This window comes from Pezoporus flaviventris, unplaced genomic scaffold (assembly GCF_033815535.1).
Source record: "Pezoporus flaviventris isolate CSIRO_AGI_PZ_B2104156 unplaced genomic scaffold, CSIRO_AGI_Pfla_v1 ptg000007l, whole genome shotgun sequence".
NCBI lineage: Eukaryota > Metazoa > Chordata > Aves > Psittaciformes > Psittacidae > Pezoporus > Pezoporus flaviventris.
Window position 1 is genome coordinate 13,078,089 of NW_026892555.1, and position 18,098 is coordinate 13,096,186.

Here is an 18,098-nt window from a genome sequence, read left to right on the forward strand (position 1 = left end):
ATTCCCACAAGGTGGCTCCTCCTTACAAAGCCCCTCAGGGCCAGTGATATCTGGTGGCCGTCCCAGGCAGCCGGACATCCATCCTGTTGCATAGGCCTGCCTTGGCAAGCGCCAAGGCCAGTGGGGCCATTCCTCGCATTCCTGCCTCAGCAGGGAAGGGAAACGAGCACGGATCCTCCTTCCCCTCACCCTCCCCTCCCTGGCCTTTGCTTCCCAGCCAGCCCCAATCCTGGAAACCCCTGGGGAGCAGAGCCAAAGGAGCTCTCTTCCTCCTGGGAAATGGCAGTGCCCTGGGGCTCAGGCTCCAGCAGTGATTTCTAACCCTGTCTCCCATGAGCCTGGGACTCCAAAGGGAGCTGCTGGCATCCCGGGGTCATGGGTCTCCCCTCCAAGCCAGCTGCTCAGGGAAGAGGAGGGGGGGAACAGCCAGACAGCCAGACAGAGCCTAATTAAACCCTCCCCTGGCCAGCCCCTGACACTCCCTCCTGCATTTTCCAGTCTGTGGTTACAGCACTCAAAGGGTTCCATTAAGTCATCAAGTTTTACAGGTTCCTTAAAAAAAAGGGGGGGGAGAGGCAGCGCGCAAGAGAGAAAAGTTTGGTCATGGTAGGGAATGAGTGATCAAAGCTGAGCCAAGCTTCCTGTTACACCGGGACTATATATATATCGTGTCTTTAATGTTGGGCGATGTAAGCAGGCTGCTAGGAGACTGGAGAGGAGCTGACTCTCTGCCTGATTTCCCAGCTCGCTGAGGTTTCTTCCACTGACCACAATGAACAAGTTCCTGTGCTGCACGCTTGTGGTAAGTCCCTTCAGAGAGGTAGATAGGCTTTAAGATGCATTGCAGCTTCAGAGATCAGACTGTAAAGACATTCTTCTGGGGTTTCATTTTGTTGTTTTTTTTTTTTTTTGGGGGGGGGATTCTTTTGTTTGGTGGGGGATTTTTTTGCCTCCTCTCCATTTTCTTGGTAAACCCTTTTCATTTCATCACACCAAGCTTTCCTGGTGAGGTTTGGAGTGCGATGGACGCGTCCAGCTCCAGAGAGGCAGCAGGGATTTTCATCCCATTCTTAAGGTAGTGGAATGATTTGCTTTTCTTTTGCCTTTTTTCCTATTTTCCTCTCTCTTTTTGTGAGGCTTCATCAAACCAGGCTGACACAAAACCCTGACTCTAGGAACAGATTTAGAAGCTGTAGGCTGAGATGTTTGTTACAAAAGCTCCATCCCTTCCTGTCTCTGTAATCTCTGCTGCAGCAGCACTGATCAGTATCTCAAACACTGGGCTGGCTCTCTTACCCAGGAAAACTACAGTGAACTCCATTAAAGAAAGCACAGGCATGCGGTGCTTGTTTTGGCTTAGAAAATTCAGCTCCATGTGCAAGAAAGTGATGAATTAGTAGCTGTGTCAGTACCTATTACAGAAAAAGTTGTGTTATTAAATCTGGTATAAGCCCCTGCTTTAATAAGTTTTTGTTTACTTGGTGATTTAGCAAGATACTTCCAGATGCAAATACAGAGATGTTAGAAGTGCAGTAAATCTTTCAAAATGTCATTTAATCCATTTAGCCTTATGGAATTGTGTCTGATATCGGATTAATTAAAACCTGCGTACAGACAGATACTGTGCAACTTCTGTTGGGAGGCAATTCATCTTCTGGATGAGAAAACATTCAAAGAAAAACATTCAAAAGAATATTCAGAGCAGTCTGTTCTGCATGCCTGCGCAGTAACTTGCTCCTGGGTTGTTTTGGTGAGTACAGTGGCATTAATGTTGTGGCAGAGCATTAGAACTGAGATCCATTTATTTTGAAAGCTCTTTATAAATGCAACGAGATTTCCAGGATCCGATGAGTAATGCGGGTTTATTACTCTCTGCACAACTTTCTGAAAGAGCTTTTTGAGAAACAAACCCAAAGTAATTAACGGTGCAAGGGAAGCAAAAATTGTCAGACTCATGGTCAGCAAACTGAAACACAGGAGAACTTCTTCATCTCATGTATGATGTTGTGCCTTCCTTCATTCTGTTTGAAAGCACAGGAAGTTAATCTGGGAATTTCAGCAATAGCCTGTTATCAGCTTGGCTTCTTCTCTGTGGCTGTCCTAAAATAATCACATCAGGTTTTGATTTTGATTAAATGTAATGTGCCTGTTCATATTCTCCCATAAAGTAATAGTGTTAAGTGAAGTTCAGCATAATCCTCTCGCAGATGAGTCTCAGAGCTGAAATACGACTGCAGCAAGAGTACATACCAGAGAGCTTCATCATTCAAGTCCTTTTTTATTATTATTTAAAAACAATTTATTTGAAGTTATGGTGGAGTTTAAGTAGTATGAGTGAAGTTTAAGTAACTGTCAGATGTGCTAGAGCTCAGAAAAGTAGTTTTAGTACCTGTTGTATAAGAACACTTGTAGGATGCACAACAGCAACTCAAAGTTGTATGTGTTTGGCTCACATACCTTAAGCCTTGTTTGGAGACACCGTAGCTAAAAAAGACTTTTTGGACATGATGTACTTTCAGTCTCGGCATCTTTGCTAAGGTTCCGGAAAGGGGACCTGCTGTGGTGGTGCACACACGTGCGTGTTGTTTGCTGGAACATTGGAACTGCTTACAAACAGACAAGCGTTATGAAATCAGACTGAATTGAAAGAAATTCCCCAGAGCTGACTCTTGTTACTTGTCACGTAACTATCTTGACCCTTAAACTTGACCTTTCTCTATTTTGATCTCCTGGTGCATGTGACTTGCTTTTTCTGGCCTGCCTGTTGGGTTTGCTGTGTGTAGGCAGCAGTGGCTTTGCAGCCCGCGAGGGTAGGAGTTATCTTTCTGTCTGACTTTCTTTCTGACTGTCTGCATGTGTGTTGGTTAAAAATAAAGCACCAGGGTTACCAGAAGGATGTTTAAGAACTATTATCACAATTTAAAGAACACCCACTCTTCAAATCTCACAGAAACTTCCATCTTGTTCCTTCCGTATTGGACTTTTATGCTAGCAGATTTACTACTCCAGCTCTTCCTGGAGAAAAACACCTGTTTGCACATAATACTGGTCATACTGTTTCTCTACCTAAATAGTAACTCGTTAGTAATTCTGTTCAGTGCAAGGCAGACTGTAGTTAAGTCTGCCTTGCAGGTGGTACCAGCAGCTGGTAACATCCCATGTTTGGGTTAGCTCTAAATCTTGCTGTCATGCTGGCAAATAATGTTCCAAAATACGATTTACGGATAAGACCCCTCTTTTGGTGAGTAGCTGGTGTGTCTTTTCTGCTTTCTTCCTCCACAAGTTTCAAGGCAAATGTAACTTATATATATATCTCAAGACTTTCAGTTTAGTACATCTTTGGTAAGACATAAAACTGTTCCTCAGATGAATGTCATTTTCCTAGCACTGAAAATGAAGCACTAGTTTAGATTCCTAAATTGTTTTGCGAATGACAACTTTGTGCCTCATAAATTCTCTGTGAGGTTTGAGTTGTTGACATATTGCCTTACTGGCAGAGAAATGAAGTCAGTGGTTGATAGCCTTGGTTTCAAATACAGAAGCATAGAACCATAGAAAAGGGAAAGGACCTCAAGGATCATCTGGTCCAACCTTCTTAGACTCAGGAGGTCAGTCAGAAGAGTCACTAGTCATATTCCTTATGTAAAAGAGAATCCTCCACTTTATAAAGCATCTTCCATACGAAAGTATGTCCCGTTATGTCCCAAGTGCGTGGATTGCATTGAAGCAATTGACAGAAAGGTGGAACAGCTTTATAAGCTAAACTCAAACCAGTCAAAACAGCTCCATTTCAGCTGTCATTGTGTTCCTGATGCTTAGCTGCCATCTGCCAAGAGGTGCTTTGTCTGGGCTGTGCTCTAAGTGAGTCTGCAGTAACTCACGGGACAAACAGTACTGCATGGTTGTTGGCCCAAAGAGGTTGAATTCTGTGATTGCATGGGGTGACCCAGAACAGTAAGAGGAGGAGAAGGATGAGAGCTGAGTATCTCCCAGATGGGTGGGAATCATTTCTCCCTCCTTGAGAAATATTTTACAGTGTTTATTTGCAGTAGACAGCTGTGGATCTGATCCAGCATGATGCTGTCATGAACTGGATCTAAAGATACTGTTTTGATATGACAAGTTATTGATTAGGATGCCATCATTAGTATCGTTGAGTGCTTTATTTTGCCACTGGGATTCCTCTGGGGTCTGTGCATGATTACTGTGAGGCATTCTGCCTAAGGGCTGAGGGTAAGCGAAGGCCTCCTGCCTTAACTTTGTTCAAATATTTTGTGTAGAAAGCAAAGTAGGAGAGTTGTGAGGTTTTACTTTGAACCCAAAGCAAACACAAGGAGCAATCTGACAGATGCCTTGAATGATTATTTATCACGCAGGAAAATATGCTTCGGAATACTTGTGGAATGCAAAACAGAAACAGATTTATCTTTCTCAGCAAATTAAACGTTCTCCTTTGGTCTACAACCAAAAACCACAAAGCCAAGCTATATAATAATATTTTCATATGCTAAAAAGCCACTTTCTTTTCTCTCACAAAGCAGTGATTTAAGTGGATGATGCTTGAAGGATTTTTACTTCATGCGCTTTGTCTTCCAGTTCATTTTAATTCAACAAGAAAAAGCAAGTGGCCCTTTGCCTTACATTTAAACATGAAAGAAAAGGGCGTGTACTTTTTCATGCCCAAGATCTGAAAGGAAATTTTACAATAACATTATTTCTCTTCCAAACACATCTTCTAAGGGCTCAAACAAATAGACTGCAAAGGCCTTTTATGTTAGCACTGTTTATACTGACATAAAGATGGTATGGAATAATATAGCTTCAGGCTTAATGTGTTGAGTGTCACAATCAAAGAATTGCTTTTTAACCTTGGGTAACTCATTTTGAGTGAATTCTCACCATTTACTTGCATGACACTGACTTACACTAGATTTGTACTTCAGTAGTTATACAGAGACAGCCATCCCGAGCAGTACCCAGGGTTTGGTGCAGGGAGTTGGATCAGGACTGAGTTTTTCAGTCCTTTCAGAACTGAACCCATGACACTAGAACTGAATTTCACCCAACAGGTTGATAGCTGTAGTTAATGATACCAAATTTTGGTTTGGTTTTATTTTGTTGTGATTTTTTTGTTACTGATAGCATTTCATACTCATAGAATGTATGAACAAAAAACTCAGCCTTTGGGATTGTTTTATTTTAACTGAGTCTTGCATTTCATTACCCCTAGGAAAACTATTTTCAATTGAGAGCACTTTGAATGAGACTAACAGTTAAATTGTTGAGATGAACAAGCTATTGAGTATCACTGGCTTCCATCAGTGTTGGGTTACAAAAGGTTTGCTCAGGGTTTTAAACTGAAAGAAACTGCATAGATCTTTTCAGTCCATTCCTCAGCTCTTCCAGGAAACCAAATGTTGTATTTGCTTTCAGAAGTACATTAAGAGCTATATTTAAACTTCTTGGGTTTCTTGCACCTGCTTCTTAGTACAAGGCTGTTCCCAAACTTCCTCTGACGAGAGAATCCCCTCCTCATTTGCCGACATTATCCTTTAATGGAGAAAGTTGTTCTTCCTTCGTATGTTCCCTATTTGTACTGATTCTATAGGTTCTGTTTTAACTTGCCAAGCTATTGAGCAAGATCCTCTTCAAGATGAAGCTCTCTAATTCCTTCTAAATATTCTCTGAACCTCTTACAGGCTGAATTAACCTTTGCTAAACAAGGACAAATGGGATTTCACTTAATTTTCTGAATGACAAATCCATGACTTTGGCAAGGTGTAGCATTGACAGACTTCAGTTTCTTAAGGGTTAAAGGGTGAACATGCTCATTGCCCCTACTGATTCCTGTAAACTGAAGCCAGACTTCTAGTTTCTTCCTCCTTTCAAACTGGAACATGCCTTCTTCTCCAAAAGAGCAAAACAGGCCAGTGCCAGCATGATTATAGGAGAAAGCCTTCTTTCTGTGAAGCTTTTGCGACATCCAATATTCAGAACTAGTAAGCTCTGATCAAGGCATTTCCGTGTGCTCAAATAGTGCTGTTTCTTACACCAGAGATTCAGGTGTTTAGTACATAGCCTAACTTTAAGCACAAGTATTCAGGTCAATCAGAGGATTTATGTGGCTGACAATATGCTACCAAGTTGGTCATAGCATAGTTCAGGAAAAAAAAAGTCAGGAATGACATAAAATGCATTTAATTACTATTTTAATTTGATTTGAGAATGTGATTTTGAAGGCTTTTCGTGACCGTCCTTATTTACTATATTTTAGTTTGCACATCAGGGCAGACTTGGAGTGCACAAAGAGGATTTACAAAAATAAACTGGGTTGATGAAAGTAAATCCAGAGACAGACTCCAGAGAGGCACCAGATGCACTGTAACCACTAATGCATGCTCAGTCAATGAGAGCAGACTGAAGTTAGTCCAAAATACCCCCTCTGAATCATGCATAATGTGGATGTCAGGTGCTTGGCACCATCTGTTTCACTCTACAAATCTGCTGTAGCAGGTGATCCAACCTGCTAATATAAGCACAAATTCAACATGTCTTAGGCCAGGAGAAAGAACAATTTAGTGACATTCCTGTCTAGCTTATTCTGTGAGCTGGGGGACAAAAATGGTCTTTTCATTCTGTTTGTGCCAAGATGCTGCAGTAAAACTATTAAAATTATACTTCATTAACTTCCACCATTCTTCCTTCATTTTTACAAACCTGAAAAATAGATTGTTTTTACTTTGGCACTCGATGTAGGCTCAAGGATAACTTATGATTTGCAGTTGCATATTAATATTCAGAATACCCATGCGTGATAGGTGTTTTCAGTCAGACTGTCAGAAGACTATCCTGCAGGTCTATTCTCATAAGGATTACTAAGGGACCTACAGTAGTGTTATGATGAAGTGTGGTACTGCGGATTGGAGTCTGGAGATGTACTTGACAACATACTAATGGCTGTACTGGGTGCAAGAAAAAAAGAATCTAAAAAAAAAGCCCTAAAAAGACCCATATGCTGTCCACGGCAGGGGTTTATAACTGATGCATAGAGGAGATGGATAAAAAAGGCAGAAAAATAGTGATATTTTTTCAAAACACTCCTCCAGACTCAAGCAATTTGTGGTTTGGGATTTCCTGATCAAAAGGTGATGTTTATGTTTAATAACCCTTTATTATATTCCTCCATTACTATGTCAAATAACATTCTGGACTCAACCATTTACAATGTCCTGTGGCAATGAGTTGCACAGATCACTGTACTAAGAGTATCCTAGTAGTCAAACAGTAACAGTAATGGTAATCTATGTTGAAAAGGGTGTATGAAATGTGCTGTTAAAATACTGAGGTATTGTTTTCATTTATAGCTTTAGTTTGACTGAAGAAACTTATGTCATAATTGTATAGTAAATAGAGGAGCTGGATCCTGCATACATATGGCTCAGGCACTGATCTCTTTGGTTACGGCAGCAACATAAGGTGTAGTTTTGGGAAAGAAGAGAAGACAGGTGTGATGTGCTTTTCTTTTAAAAACACAGTGAAAATATCAAATGCAAAGACTGATTTTAGTGATGTTGATTTATTTATCCTATTATTATGGTCACTGGTTATGCTCATTTAGATTAGTAGTATTCTGGTTGTCATTAATAGTTCATAGCTTTGGTACTTTCAAAGGCAAAACTTCGCATGGTTTCACACACGTATTGTTCACATATTTTTTTGCTCAATTTTTTTAATCAGTTCCTCTCAAATTGTGTTGAATTGTTTTCAGATTTTATTGGCTTGCTTCACATAGCTGTAGATTCTTCAGGAAGTGAATGCCTCCATTTTTGTCAACAAAACCCCATGTTCTCACACTCTCATTATTGAATCTGAACTATTTTTAATGCTGAATCATCCCCTGCAGCAAAACTTCTCACTTGCCTCATATATGTTTTCCAATGTAAATAGTTGAGCAACGAAAACAGAGAAAATCTTCTTGTTCTTGCTCGTGCATGTTGCAGAGGGCAGCTGAACAGTCATGAAATGGTCCACCTGGTTCACCATCTGAAAACGTGTCACTAAAGGCAGAGGCACGACCTAGAGGAGCAGGTTCTGCTGCAGTGATAGCTTAGGATTTGTTGTGAGCCATGCATTGCAGAGCAGAAAAACTGGCATTTCCGTAGGAGGATGTGCTGCCTGCATGTCTGGTTGCTGTCCCTAATCAGTTTCACATCAGTGATTTACATCAGTGTTGGGTGTTGTCTTGGGTTTTGACAGACATCTGCATGAAATGTGGGTTGATGCTTGTCTCTGTAGCATCTGCGCCACATGTTGCGGTCTGTTATGTTCTGTGAAGGAAGGGAATGCGTGTGCCCATGAGAATCTTGGACTCTGGGATGCTGCTTTACCTATTACTGAATTAAAAACATCACAGAAAACCTGACTGTTCTCATCAACAATTAATGGGATTACCAGGACTTCCTTATTACTACAGTCAAAGCTGTAGATTTACTAAGGGTGGGTGCATTTTGCATCAATAGAAAGCCATTCACTCTTTAAGAATGGGCTGCACCCTCTTGTTAAATACATCACATGAAAGAGATACAGTCATTTAAGAAAAATGGAATGGTACATCAAACTTCTGTGACTAATGAGGTATTTCCCACAATGGAAGGGATTGTGCATCGAGACCACAAAGGAAAGTGGGATCTCCATGTGTAGAAATCACAGATTGGACAAGTTACAGGATTTAGTCAAGGCTAACTAGAAGAGGCCATGGGGAATAGCCATACTATCTGCATTTCATTCTTCAATGTATCTAAGTATAGATATATATCTAAGTGGATTCACAGACAGACAACAGGAGAATGCATTTAAGAATATTTGCTTAAGCATTAAGAGTTCCTAATTTAGGCATCTGCTATTACTTTGTGTGAACACCGAGAGGAATGATTAAACTGTACTTTCCAACATTAATAAGATTATCACTTGAGAAGTGCTATGCTGAGGCAGAAGTGAGGCCCATAGATGAAGCCTCTTCAAGAAATATAGAGTCTGAATGAATAAAAAGAGTTCATCCCACTTATACTTCGAGGACATCTGCATTGGAAAAGAGGAAAATACATTCTTGAAATTGAATTGGCAACTCTGCATTAGCTCACTGGGATTAAAATAGCAACAAAGGCAAGTCAGTTGGATCTACAGTTCGAATGGATACACAGAAAAAAATCTTTATTCGAAGCCATTTTACTTCATCTTTGTAAAACGTACAAGTTTTAGAAGAGAAGTGGCACATTGGTCACGTAGCACTGGGACAAAGCTGGGTTCTCAGTGGTGAGAGCAGACCCCATGGGGCTAAGGATAGTACATGAGGAGTAAACCCAAGAGAATATTTTTTTATAGGCTGATGGAATCACAGAGCCAAGTTTTCAGTTGCGAGTCCAAAATGGTCTAATATGGAGGTTGTCTTTGCAAAAGGGCAGGTCATCCCAAATCACACCAGCAAAGCAGACTGTTGCAGGAAGCAGGAGTGTTATGATGTGTATCCATACCGAACAAGGTCCTCACAACAGCCGCAAGGCTGTGGTGTTCAATAGGAATTGAAAGCATTAGCCTGGCCTCTTCCAACTCTTGTGATTAAGACCTTAATGTATCCTTCGTAAACTGCAGAATTATTTTCCTCTGCCTGAAGCTGCATCTTCACAGTTGACCTAGCTGCCCCAGAACTCCTGTGTTTCAGTACAAGATTAAACAGAAGGCATTAAAAGTAATCTATATTGCTATAGCCATTCACTGCTGGTGGAAAGAAATATTGTAAGGAATCACCTTGAAACGTACCTGCAGTAATGGTGCAGCACGCTGCTCAGATTTCTATGGCCAGATACCATTTCTTTTACATCTGAAGTACCTGATGCCTAAGAATGCTGGAGTGCGTTATCCCAGCCTTGCTGTGCATCAGGCATGTTACCAATGAAAGTAACAGGCCAGACTCTCTGGTGTCAGGTGGTAAAAAGTCATTGCCTAGTGATATTAATAGGGTGTAAATGAGAGAAGAATAGGATCTGCATCTCTGGGAGAACAAGGAACTACTTAGGTCTGGAAGATTTGCTGGATAAGATCCTACAATTTTCCCATTCTAAGACAGACTTGGGAGAGCCCGGAAGCTGGCTAATATTTTATAAATAGCTAACACAAACATTTTTTTGAATATAGCGATATTAGACTCATAAACTCATTAAAATGTGGGTTTCTTTGTGAGTCACAGTGTCCCCCAGCACTAAAGTGAGCAATGTTTTCTTTTCCTGTTGGTAGCTCTTGGACATTTCTGTTAAGTGGACCATCCAGGATGACTCTCCCCCCAAGTACTCCCATTACGACCCAGGGACATCTCGCCAACTGCTGTGTGACCAGTGCCCTCCCGGGAGTTACGTGAAGCAGCACTGCACAGCCACCAGCCCGACGCAGTGTGCCCCGTGTCCGGACCAGTACTACACCGAAGAGTGGAACAGCAACGATGAATGCCAGTACTGCAACACCGTTTGCAAAGAGCTGCAGTACATCAAGCAGGAGTGCACCAGCACACAGAACCGCGTCTGTGAGTGCATCGAAGGCAGATACCTGGAGCTGGAGTTTTGTTTAAGGCACACAGAGTGTCCTCCCGGGTTTGGCGTTGCACAGCCAGGTATGTACCACTTGTCAATATGCACAGATTTAATTGGAGCTTGACCGCATGTCAATGACTTGTGGTAGATATAAGATTAGGAAAGAGGCTCATCCAGAAGAAATTACAGAACAGTAAATCATAAAGCCAATTGAACCTGTTCCTAGCCTGCATCATTTGGGCTGTAGCCAATGGAACATTTCTCAGTGGAATACCCTGCTCCTACTGTAATATATAACTTAATGGCAGGAGCAAATGTAGCAAATTGCACTCTAATGAGAAACATGATGGATTGGTTCTTTTAAAGGAACATTATCTGGAATATGGTATTTGTGTGTGTGAATAATAACGTTTTTCATTTTGAAATCTGTTTGAAGCAACTGTGTATCTTGACAAACACCAGGAGCACTATGTGTTTGACACCAAGTGTATAATTATAACAATATTAATATAGCTCTAGCATCACAGCAATATGTGGTAATAATTAATTACCAGCATCCTAAGTGGAACTCTTAGGGAAACTGTTGCTATCAAACAAACAACCGTTTCATTGTCGACCAAGCTGGCATTGTGCTGTATGTCTAGCGGGGTCTTTTTAGTGGAGTGTATTCTTCATTTAAGACAACATAAATTGTTGAACCAATAATAAGTTCTTCTCTCAAAACAAAACATGTCCTTTATCATTTGGTAAATGTCATGTCCCGGTTTAGCTCCAGTATTTAATATAGCCTGAAAGAATTGTATTCTGTCATTGTACCAGAGATTGCTAACTGCTCGGAGAAGAGCACTGAGGAAGGGAATACAGGAAATCAAAGTGTCTCAAACACAAACACATAGGCAACCAATCTCCAGACTACAGCATTACTTCCCTAGGAATTACATCTATACAGTGAGAAACACTAGGGCTGGCCTGCACGTCTTTCTTAGAGCTATGAAGAACGGCAGGTTGGGAGTTTTGGATTCTTGGGTTGTGAACATCTCATTGGAGAACAACTTGAGGTAAGGAGTAACGTCACTGCTGTAGCTGCTCATTAGTCCCTGAGAAGTTGGTTAACTGAGCATTATCCTGATGCCCTGACCAACTGCTAAGCATTTCCACTGGCAGCTATCACATCTCTGCATTATAAACCTTCATTAACCTAAATTATAATGCCCAGGGGCTTGGATTAATGAGGTTCCACCACACCTCAGCAGCAAGTCAAAAGGGGCCAGAAACAAAGTTCCCAGAAAGACTGGGAGATGAACAAAGAAGTATAAATTGTCTGAGCAACCAGCAGGCTGCATCCCTGTGAGCACAGTGAAACTACGGCAGACAAATATGAATCCCTCAGTCCGAAATGAAACAAACTTTGGAAGACGATAAATTGTTGAATGGTGTCATTTATTGGAAAGTTGGTTTCCAAAAGACCATCAGAATGAACGAGCTAAACCCAAGCAGACCTCAAACGAGGAATGAAAACATTGTAAAAATAATTGCATCCCCCTGTGTCAATAGTCAGTTTTGAGGTGAGGCGTCTGCTGAGAATTTAATAAGCATGGACCATATTTTTATTTTGGCCATATGATAGCCTTGAACTTTCCAATGATGCAATTTCAGGTGAAATAAAACCTAACTGCATAAAATTATGCTTCCACTGCCACACAGGGAGATGGTGTGCTCCAGTGTCTCATTCAGAGCTTAAAGCATTAGCAACCTCTTTCCCTACTGCTCATGATTACGTTGGGCAGATCACTTTACTTTGGTAGTCCCCTTTTGTGAGTGCAGATTAAGGCTTTGTTCTTTTCTGCAGCTGTTGGCCTGGCACATGGCTTTTTTTAGCAGCAATGTGCTGGGCAAACAGCACTGCTACCAGGCAGCGCCATTCCCAGATGCTGGTTCACTGGAGAGAAGGGCGGATTCCAGGCAAATTGGTGGGAGCGGTGCATGGGTGGAAGGGCTGCGGCAGTTTGCGCCCTTAACAAGAGCAGCCAGATAAGCAGCAAAGAAGAAGCTGGTAAAGCTGGGGGCTGACTTTATGCTCAACCCTGAGAACACTGATGGATTACCTGGTTTATTTCCCCCTTGTGCCGCAAAGGTTATACAGGAAGCTCTGAGCAGAATGACTCACTGTTTGCAGGGACTCTCCTTTCTTCCCATTCCTCTCTGCCATGGCACAACAGCAGCGAGTCAGCAGCAGGGAAAAATGCTAAAAATTCCAATGTCCCAGAAAAGCTGATTGCTGCCGGCTCAGGTGCAGGTGTTGACTGGAGTTGGGTACAGCCCGGAGCCGCAGAAGTGCTCATTGTGCAGTAGAGGGCAAGGGCAGACACTGGGGCTGCAGGTTGGACACTGCTGCCGAGTGCACAGGATTTGGGTGTGGGGGTAGCAAGCTACAGGGTCTCTGACTTTTCAGATGCCCAGCAACTAAAAACTGCTCCTTTGTTTTCACTTGTCTGATGAAGCAGTGCTAGGTCAGGTGTATGAAAGTATTATTCTTTATTTCACAGCTGGTTGAATACTTGAGATTTGTACCCTTTTTCTCTATGAAAATGCCCCAAATAAATAACATTTACTTAAAAGTTAGCATTAAAATAAGCATCCACATGTAAATACTTCCAAAATACACTAGATGGAGTCATTTTCTTACTCAAATATAGTTTCCAATTATTAAAAAAAAAATATATTTAAGCATGTGCTTAAGTTCATGTTCAATAATGCAATATTAGATATTATACTTTAGGCATTTGCTTAAATGCTGGGTCAATAATGGTGAATTAAAAGTGACTATACAGCAATTACTGGGGCTCTTATTTTCCTGCCACTGGTGGTTAGACTGCGTTGTTTCAGAAGTCATGCATTTATTTCCTTCCTCTTTGTCAATGTCATAGAACCATATGTTGTCATTCTATTGTTGTACCATACTAAAACTATGCATTATAAAAGCAAAACTCCAAGCAAAACATATATATGTATGTTAAGTATTTTTGCTCTATTGGATAATCTACTTTCTTTGCTTTTAATAATATTTTATTCAAGCCCAGAAAAAAGCTCAGAAATATAACCAGAATTACATTTTCTGGTATAATTTAATATTTGAGAAGGGAAATTAGTTTACAGAGGGCCTTTAGTTAATATATTAGGGCGTTATATTTTTAGCTAGAACTAAAGTAACCTGTTTGAGTAAGTTCTGGGCAGATGATCTGGAGTACAATTTAGAGTGGTTTCCTATGCCACTATTTTACATAATATTCATACAGTTGAAGGATGAAGGTCAGACATCATGTAATGTCTGAACAGATTCACAGAATCACTGACTTAAAGGTATCACTTTACTAGCTTACTGATATAATCAGCAACTACTGACTTTAAAGTTGGTGTCAAGTGTATGTAAGTACTATTTACTCTGTGACACCAGCAGGAGCATCATACTCTTAAAGAATCTTTTTTGTCTTTAAAAATTAGAGTGAGGTTTGTTTCTTTTTGTCTAAATGTGATGCCTTCATAGACCAGAAACGTAAAAAGCAGAATGCCAATTTGGAGAAGAACATTTTGTTTTATTTTTGTATTCCTGGGTTTTTTTATCCACAGTTGAGGTTATATGTAATTGGATGCATTGTTTTCCTGTTCCCACAGGTACCCCGGAGAGTGACACTGTGTGTAAGAGATGTCCAGAAGGATTTTTCTCAAATGAAACATCATCCAAAGCAGCCTGTCTAAAGCACACAAACTGCAGTGCACTGGGTTTAAAAACAGCATTGAAGGGAAATGCAGTTCGTGACAACATCTGTCAGGAAAATACAGATACAACACCTCAGAAATGTGGAATAGGTATGTATCCTGTTAAGGAAGAGTGCTTTGAAAACATGCCTTTTAGTTAAAATGAATCCATCTGCATTTATGGCACAAATATCTAGCTTGCTTGCCGTTTGCCTGCTATGGTGATGGCCATAGTGGTTTTAATTATTGTAGGTCAGACTGAATCAAACTCAAGCACAGAGAGCAGCAGTGCTATAAAGACCACTTAGTTCGGTTTTGAAATGTTTTTCCTTACCATTCTTGCTGCTTGCTCTTCCTTCTGAGACAGGGAAGGTAACAGGCTAGAGCATTTCATGCATTCTTTTTCCCTTTCTCATTTCAGATGTAACCCTGTGTGAGGAGGCTTTGTTCAGGTTTGCTGTTCCTACTCAGCTCACACCTAACTGGCTGAACATACTAGCAGAGAGTTTGCCCGGGACAAAGGTTAGCACAGAAAACATCGAAAGGATTAAACAAAGGCACAGTTCTCAAGAGCAGACCTTCCAGCTTTTGAAATTATGGAAGCAGCAAAACAAAGAACAGGATATGGTCAAGAAGATCATTCAAGGTACCTTATTTTGATAGCAAGTATATTGAAAGAAATCCTCTAAATGGCATTTTAAAGATTGCTTGGGATCAAATACCTTCTGGTGGTGTGTTATGTTCTGAGGACCCGCAGGGCTTGGCTGAGCTTTATCAATGCAGTAAGCACAATGAAATTGAGGGGAAGCAGCAAGAGTTCAGCTTCCCCTGATCAGTCAAGGACTGAATTCTCTCTAGACTTGTAGCCCCCCTGGGACCATGTGTGGTGCCACAGCCAAGATCCCCTTTTGAGACTGAACAATGTAGGAAGAATTTTGATCAAGCAGGGAAATGTTTCCCACTAATATATCTGAGCAGTGGCTCTTGAGGTTAGAGGGAGCTGGATGCCTGCAACTGAGTGCAATTTGTTTTCTGTGGAGACCAACAGATCAGACTAGGACATCTATTCACCGAATGGGGTATGCATGAGAGTGAGGAACACACTGACAGGCTTCCCCTTCTTTTCCCCTGCTGGTACATATTTCTCATGCCAGTTCACCGCTTGCTTTGTGCTGAATCTGCCAAGACAGGTGTCAAAGGTGAAATAGTGCTGCAATGTTAACACCAAGGGTTTTATGAGAGTCAGGCCAATTCTTTTCATGTAAGCTACCATCAAAAGCTGCCACATTCAAATGACCTTTTGTCCACTCAGAATAGATTTGGAAAATGCTGCAGAAATTGTTTGGTTTCTTCCCCTCTCCTGTTTAGTATGTATGCTCATGTGGGACTGTGAAGTGTCTGAAATACTTCAAAACCCAAACTGACTATTTTAGCAAAGCTTGCCTAGACTTCTGAAGAAGAACAGCAAAATTTTCATCCACTGGAACCAAATATTAGGAGTCTTACCACATATATAAAACATTTCACAAGATAGATGGAACTAGCATATAGCAATAAATACTTGCTATGAAGTTTGTTTGCAATTTGGGGCTGTTCGTATTGCAAAGGTAATTAAATCTCTGAGTGCTTTTCGTAATTGCACCATAAAAAAAAAAAAAAGCCTTGCTGACATAATTATTTGAAATAAAGTAAAAAAAAAAAAAATTGGAAAGGAATCTTCACCTTGAAATTATGGAACCTTTTTGGCAGGCCATGGCCAAGTTGTAATGCATTGTACTTACATCTCTTTTCTTTTTACTTTCTATAGATATTGATCTTTGTGAAAACACTGTCTTAAAGCATATTGGCCACCCAAACCTCACCTTTGAACATCTCAACACACTGATGGCAAGCTTACCAGGCAAGAAAGTGGGAAAGGAAGATATCGAGCGCACAATGAAACTATGTCAACCTACAGAGCAAGTTCTGAAACTTCTCAATCTGTGGAGGATAAAGAATGGTGACCAAGACACCATTAAGGGTTTAATGTATGGACTGAAGCACTTGAAAACATATCACTTTCCAAAACGAACCATCCAAAGTCTGAAGAAGGTGATTAAGTTTCTGCACAGATTTACGATGTATAGATTATACCAGAAACTCTTTTTGGAAATGATAGGGAACCAAGTTAAATCAGTGAAAGTAAGATGTGTCTAATTCAAGATATTTTTCATCCTCCACTGACTATTTTTCCCTAATTACTGCCAGCAGTAATTAAACTGGAACGTTGTTTCCCTACGTTATGTCTTACTATTTATAGAAATGCCTGACTGGAATAGCTCTAAATCTTCTGCAGTGTTTTTGGAGGTTTTTTTTTCTGTTAAACAAAATCACTTTTGTAAAAGCTATTAACCTGTTGGTAACACTAAGAGTCTGATTCTGCATTTTTGCACATTCAGAGTTGAAAAGCCCCACTACAGTCACTAGATGAGAAAAGAATGCCAGACCAGGCTCTACTCCAGTATTTGCTGTTTATATTCTTTGAGGAATAAACATTTTTGTTGTACATATTTATTAAGTTAAATGGAAATTGTATGAGACTGAATTCTAGGAAGAGAAATGCAAAGCACATTGTATATTTTCTAGCTAAACAAAAAGGATCCCATATATTTTTCTGGCAAAATTTTGTAGCATGCTCTAAGAGTTATTAATTTCTTTACATTTTGTATTTAAAAGAAGTATTATTGCTTAGTTTTATTTGTATAAGTTGTGGTATCTTTTGGTAGGGATGTTTTAATTTATCCAATGATTTTAACAAAAATGCAGTGAAAATATAGCATAAGTGACCTGAATATTTAAATATTCTGTGAGGAAGTGAATGTACCATATTTAAGAAGCTGGATTTTTATATAGAATTTCATAATCTTATTTTATAAAACAATTAAATTTTTCAGTTTACTTTTTGACTGGTGTTTTACTCTTAGTTCTGAAGTAGGAACTAACAACAAAGTCAGACCATGTGGGTTTCGCACCTTATCTTGGACTTGGCTCTCTGCTACTCCCTGTCTGGTCTCGTAGTTAATATGTGAACCAAGTAAATATTGACCAGCACTGGCTTTCGTGGTCACTGTACAGGTGTAAAAGAAGGTGAAAAGCACTAAAGGTTCTAGTTTAGAGGGCCCAGGCAGTTGTGATACAACCGACTACAAATCCATAGACACATTTGGCCCAGCATCACTCTTGGCCTGGTGTCATTCTTGGAGAGCTCAACAACCTTTGCCCTAACCACAGCTTGTAATTTCATGGAGGAAAGATGATGCAGAGCCCTTATGGGTTTGGAAAACCTCACATACTGCTACTATGAATAAAGGAAGGGAGCACATAGAGGTCACATAAGGAAAAAAAACATCATTTACCATTGCCCTCAGCTACAGAAAGAGGCACCTACGAAGAGATGGGCCCGAAAAAAAGGGAACAGGAATTGTATGAGTGTCTTTATCAAAAGCTCACATAACTTCAAGGAGCAGTGATCATCCAAGGTGCAAGCCAAAGGCTTTGGTGGCTGCACAGAGAGACTTTACTCTTGCTTTCTTCCTTTAAACCATGCGAACAAACTTGAGTATTCAACACATTCTTTTCCCTTGTGTATAGGAAAGAAAAAACATCAGCATTTAACCTTGTATGACAAATATCCCTTTTATTGCAGATGAGAGGATCTTAAGCAAAGAATAAGAAAGAGATTCCTAGTAGATATGATGGGTGCTCATCAGAAGTGCTCTCCTT

The 18,098-nt window shown here is 40.4% G+C and overlaps 1 protein-coding gene across 1 annotated transcript; it reads left to right on the top strand.

Annotated features, from left to right (window-relative positions):
* The first annotated feature begins 382 nt into the window (after positions 1-382).
* TNFRSF11B (TNF receptor superfamily member 11b) lies at positions 383-17,273 on the top strand. Its single transcript, XM_061447801.1, has 5 exons — positions 383-802; positions 10,291-10,660; positions 14,253-14,447; positions 14,758-14,982; positions 16,144-17,273. The coding sequence occupies exons 1-5, from the start codon at positions 773-775 to the stop codon at positions 16,530-16,532; spliced, it is 1,209 nt and encodes a 402-aa protein (XP_061303785.1). The 5' UTR covers positions 383-772; the 3' UTR covers positions 16,533-17,273.
* Positions 17,274-18,098: the final 825 nt, after the last annotated feature.